At 41.0% G+C, this 6,000-nt stretch overlaps 1 protein-coding gene across 2 annotated transcripts in view; it reads right to left on the bottom strand.

Moving 5' to 3' along the window:
• The window catches only part of LOC101439599 (presenilin-associated rhomboid-like protein, mitochondrial), a 56,219-nt gene extending 50,513 nt beyond the window's left edge, over nt 1-5,706 (bottom strand). Inside the window, exon 1 of one of the 2 annotated variants that reach the window (XM_058295422.2) lies at nt 5,523-5,706. In XM_058295422.2, the coding sequence (XP_058151405.1) occupies nt 5,523-5,647 (125 nt within the window). In that variant the 5' untranslated portion in view covers nt 5,648-5,706. The remainder of the gene's footprint in view (nt 1-5,522) is intronic. The other variant, XM_004464588.5, reaches the window with a different exon arrangement.
• Between the last annotated feature and the right edge of the window lie 294 nt (nt 5,707-6,000).

Consider the following 6,000-nt stretch of genomic DNA (forward strand, 5'->3'; position numbering starts at 1 on the left):
CTCTTTCCCTCTCTCTTTCTTTGGAATCCTCTCTCTCTCATTCTTCCCGTCCAATTAAAAGCCAACTGTCAACTTTTTTTTCCATCCCTACTCTAGTCCCTTACCTCGTGCCTGGACTACAGCAACAGTTTAATTAACTTCAAACACTTTTAATATGTTGCATATTTCTTTCAGATTAATATTCTATTCATCTGTTCTCTTATTACTTTTCCTCAAATGTTCAATGAGTCCCCAAATGTAATCTTAGAAGGTCAAAATCTCTCCGATTCCAAGATTCCTCACTTAAACCGATTCTTTTACACTGTCCTATGCAGACTCTCCAATTAAGCCAAAGTAGGCCCCTGACATGCAGGCAGAAGGCTAAAATGGTGAATAGCAAGCACAGTGTATTTGGAGCATACAGTGTGTGTGTCATGGGGTAAGGGAAAGAGTTGAGTACAACTCTGTAAAGGTAATTTGGATCCAATATTGTCTATACCGTTTTAAGGAGTTCAAGAGTTTTTAACCCCAGGAACTAGGGAAACACTGAAAAATATTAAAGGAATATTACATGCTTAGGACAGCAGAAAGGAAAATGGAAAATGGATTGGACTGGGGAAGAATCACAAGTGCAATAATTATGTTTATATAGTGGTCTCTAACACCATAGCTTCTAAAGCAGGATCCTCACCTTATTTTTCTTTGTCCTTAGTAAAGTTAATGTTTCACTTGAATCAACAAAAGATGAAGATGTGAACTATAGCAGAAATGGCGGGATGGAGATAAGGTAACAAGAACTATTCAAGAGATAGAAAAAGCAGTACTCGCTCAATCTGATAAAATAGGAAAAAAGAATGCCTCAACTTTATAACCTTCACCTCATTCAGACATATCAATTGTGTACCATATAACTCGAGGGGGCACCATTCCCCTAAAGTTGTGCCGTGAAGTCCTATGTGGTTTTTCGGCCCACATCACCTATGACCACAGGGCCTTGTCAATTAGAACTCCATCACCTCCAAACTCTTAAATACCAACATCCCTCACTCTGACCACGAGCCTCTATTACTATTACTATTACTCATCATTACTCCTACAATACTTATTCTTTAACCCCAATAACCTGTCTAATCCTTTGATCCCTCTACTAATCCTCTAATCCACCAAACTCCCTCTTCTCACTTCTGTATGTAGCCTAAAACCCATAGGCCATTACTTAAACTACTTTGTTCCCAATAACCTCAACTCCCTTGCCCTCTGTTCCTTCTACCACTCCAATCCAGTAAAATCAAATGCTTGGAATCCAGCACTCTGGCCTCCTATGCCTAAACTGATACTCAACATTACACAGCTGTATGAGAATGCTGCTACTACAGATGCATCATCTTCAATCTCCCCTGAACCTTCAGGACTTCCTTACATGTTCCCCTTGCTTTCTCTCATCCCCTGCAAAAGCTAAAAATCTTCAATACTTTTAAGCCCTCAACTCCCATCTCTTCCCTTAACTCCTTTTTCTCTTCAGATTGACCTTGCGATCAAGAAGAAATTTTCTCAACTTCTGGTTTTATCCACACCCAATCTTTTGCATTGTTAAAGCAGAAGAGGACTCTTCTATCTAAAGCCAATCCCTCTCTCCCCACTGGGACTTCACGCCATCAATTATTTCTTCTGTATCTTCAACCGCTCTCTTTTTCTTTTCAAATACACTTAAACGTGCTCAAGGCTTACCTACTGCTTCCTAAAATTAACTTACATGGTAATTTCCCAGTTTTCTTTGTGGCCATTGTTTAAAGTACTTGTGTTCATGGCAGTTTTTCTTATACTTAAAAACTGGAATTTAAATTTTCGTCAACAGGTAAATGGATAAACCATAGCAGGTTCAAACAACAGAATACTACCCAGAAAAGAAAAAAAAAAAAGCACTATTAATCACATATCATGGATGAATCTCAAAAACACTACTGGGCAAAAGTCGTCACACATAAAAGAATTGTAATTCCATTCATATGAAGTTGAAGAACAGGCAAAACTAATCTTGGTGATAAAAATCAGAATAGTGGTTGTCTGGAGGGGTTTGCTAGAAAGGGGCAAGAGGGAACTTTTTGGGGTAATGGAATTGTTCTTTATCTTGATTTAGATAATGGTTCCAAAAGTGTATATGCTTAACAAAATTCATGGGCTATACATTTTACTATATGTAAATTATAACTCAAGTATCTTTAGCATTAAAAAAGATGTTTGCACAATATCCAGGTGGAGGTGTCTAGTAGGTATTTGGAAACAAAGCTTAGAAAAATGGTGTAGCTGTTATTATTACTTGCCTAGAATGTTCTCTCTCTTCAAAACTCCATTCCTGTTCAACTTCTCAGAAATCAGACAGACTTTGTGTGTTTGTGTGTGTGTGTGTGTAGTGGTTTATAGCTGTATGTACCCCTGGAAAAACATGGTCTTAATCTTAATCCATTCCTGTGTGAACACGTTGTAAGTAGGACTTTGATGAGGTTATTTTGGTTAAGGTGTGGCCCAGGATAGGTCTTAATCCTATTACTTGAACCAGAAGAGGTGGCCATGTACACTGCCATGTGACAGAAGAGCCCAGGACCAAGGATCACAAGCAGCTAGCCCCAGAACACCAGCCTTTGGAAAGAAAGCATCACCTTGATGAAGCCTTAATTTGGCCTTTTACCTAAACTCAAATCAGTGAGCTAATAAATCCCCATTGTTTAAGCCACCCCAATGCATGGTATTTGCTTGAACAGCCAAGGAAACTAAAATAGGGTGTGATAAAGTAAAATGACCTGAAACTTTTAACATTCCAGAATTTATACTTCCAAGTAAGTGCTAGTCCTATCAGAATAATCTATTTTGGAAGCTATGTACTTATTCAAACAATGCTAATATCGCCCTGAATGACTCTGAATTCCCTTCAAAACTTATTAAAAGTCTTCTGAATATGCTTTGGCAAACACTGTGGAACAGCAAATTCCAAACCAATTTCCAACCTTTTTCTCTTGCCTGCTTTTTCTTTATAGAGGCTAGGAAAGATAAATACATTCACTTTTTCCAGCATCCCTTATTGCTAGGGATGGTCATGTCACACAGAGTCCAGGCCAAATGAGACTTAAGAATTTTCCAGGAGACTTTGGAAAGATTTTGCTTACCCTTCCTTCTTTCTGCCTTAATTAAAGATGTAAGAATATAAGCATTCTTGGAGCTGGGGCAGTCATATCAAATGCCAAGAGAAAGGTCAAGGAATTCAGATACTAGCTTTAATATCTCTGAGCCACTGAGCAAAGACAGCCGCCATCTACCTCTAATCATTTTATATTAAACAATACACACACCCCATTTATTTAAATAACCATCACCTTGCTTACAGCCAAAGGTATTTCTATCTGATATAATCTTTAAAGTGGCACGGGTTGATCCTTTACAAATGGATTTGATCTTTATTAAATATTCCAAGTAATCTGGAGCTAGGTCTGGTAAACCTAGTAAGCAAAACAAGTAATATACTTTGGGCCAAAACACAGGAGTGATATAAAGTAATGGGAATACATTTACTAGGAAGACCACAAATTGTAACCCAGTAGTGGGTGTCCGACTTATTCTCTCCTAGATAGGAGGGGTGACTCCTCTCCTGTCTGGTAACTCCTATACAAAGTCCTTTTTTGTTCCCTAGCACGTCCTGCTGTGAGCTTACTACATTAGCATCACATGGATCGGGCCTAGATCTCTACTTTTTAAAAAACACCCCTGATGATGCCATTCTTCTGCATACTAAAATAGACCAAAATAGAGGTTATATCCAAGGTAACTCATGCTTTCTATTAACTTTAGGGGCTCATTTCCAGAGACAAGGCAAATCCAAATCATTAATGCACATTTTTTGAAGTAAGCATGAAAACATCATTTTCAAACTTTCCATATAAATGGCAAAATTTTTAAAATAGATGCTAATATTTAACAGAATCTTTCTTACTGACATACCATCTTTTCTCTTCTACCCAGATAACTAAGAAATCATTTGAAATCCTATTCAATACTCACTTTCTCCAAGAAGCCATCCCCAAATGAGTCACTTTCCTTTTAATTTACTATTTGCTCTACTTTCCTCTGCAAGTAGGTATGGAGTGTGTACATCACACAACCTCTGTGCACTGGCTGGTGTTTATTCTTCATTTGTTTCAAATGGTCTTCAAACCCAATATTTTAATAGAAGTTCCTCATTAGTTCAGTTTTTTTACTTTCCTCTCTTGAACCAGTACAGTGATGTGAACACAAATCTTAAATATTTAACAAACCTATTACTTAATAAATTCAGGTTTCCTTCCTCCTCAAACCAGGCAATCTGAACTGAATGGATTTCAGGACTACTGAAATTTACTTCAACCACTAAGAATATTAACCTTGTAGCTCTTCAACCTCCAGTTTAATAGTACAGCCTGAAAACCCATGTTACAGCGCATCATTAAATTAAAGATAAAATTTAGGTAAGCTTGTCACAAATTCCCTAAAAGATTCAAAGGGAGTCTCACTTGCAGTGGTTGTTAAAATAAGGTTCTTCCTTTCCCTGGTGATCTTGGTTTGAAAGGACTGGGGGAGGGCCTGGGAAATATAGTCTACAAGCATTCCAGGTGATTCTTAAGAGTAGGAAATGACTCCACCACATTGGGACCTCAATTTATTTACCACTGGCCAGCCCATGTGGTGATAAACGCCTCATGTTCCTTGCTTCCACCAGTCAGGTGGATCCTAGGGACCCATGCTCAGAATTTGGGAGAGTTAAAACTATGGATGAAAGATCAGAAACGAACAATTTCAAAGTCAGATATACATCAGATTGACACCAGATGGTTAAGGGATTTCCCTCTTCCCCTCAGTGTGTAATTCTGAATTATTCTAAAGGAAAAGTTGCAAATACTGATATACCAGCTCCTACTTCGAAAGGCCTGAGAAGTTTTCTAATATTCCACTGTCTCAACTCAACAGAAAAGCCTTTTCTACCAAAAAAAATCCCTGACTCCGCCATCCCTTAACGCTCTAATCGCTAAATAAATTGTTTGGAACATAGGCTTTAATGATGGGACTGAGGGAGGATAAAACCTCAATAACTGGACTGATAAGAGGATAAAATCTAAGCTCTGCCATTTTACCAGCTATGCAACTTCAGGAAAGTTTAGCTGCTTCACTTAAAATATGGGTTCAGTATTTTCCTCTCGGGATTATGACGCTTGACAACGCAATTAGCCCTCAGGGGAATTTAGTTCCCTTTCCCGTCACGTCCCTCCCGCTGGGGAGAGGGACAATGCCGGCTCAGGAAAGGCTGGACCCGTCACTGTGTGCTCAGGCGCAGGGCGGCTGGAGGAGAAGCGAGGACTGGACGGAAGCAAAAGAAGAGAGGATGAAGGAAGGAAGGGGCATTTGAGGAGACGGAGGTGAGCGAGGAGCAGAACAAGGAGCCCAGACGGCCTCCGCCCCTGAGGATGCGCAGCCGAAGCTTGGGAGCCAGGAGACTAGAAGCCCGGCGCAGCGGCCATTACCTGCGTCCGAGCAGCCGTGGCGGGGCCAGGGCCGCTGTGAGCTCCTCACAGCCGCGGCCGCCCACCGGCAGGACCCACGCCTGGCCGCAACCCCAACCCGTCTGCGCCCAGCCTCGCCACGCCATCTTCCCAACCTCTGCCCAACCATGGCCCGACCTTACCAACCCCCGCCGCGGAACCACTTCCGGGGCAAAGGAAGAACCATAGAGTACCGAGGAGCAGCCTAGAGTGCCCCGGTGCGGCCAAACCGAGGCTGGACTAGCGGAAAGGAAGGGCTCCTGCCAGTAGATCGCTGTTCACCTAATCTTGCCGCTGGGTTGAGGCTGGACCTGAAAAGACCTGAGCGTGGTTTGGCTTTTTCCCCATTTGCTAGATGAGGAAGCTGATTCCAAGAGGGGGAAAAGGAGGGCAAACGAACATTTAATGTGTAATGCCAGGAACCTGGTACTTTACTTAAATTATCACATTTAATCCTCAC

This window comes from Dasypus novemcinctus, chromosome 4 (assembly GCF_030445035.2).
Source record: "Dasypus novemcinctus isolate mDasNov1 chromosome 4, mDasNov1.1.hap2, whole genome shotgun sequence".
In the NCBI taxonomy this organism is placed as follows: Eukaryota; Metazoa; Chordata; class Mammalia; order Cingulata; family Dasypodidae; genus Dasypus; species Dasypus novemcinctus.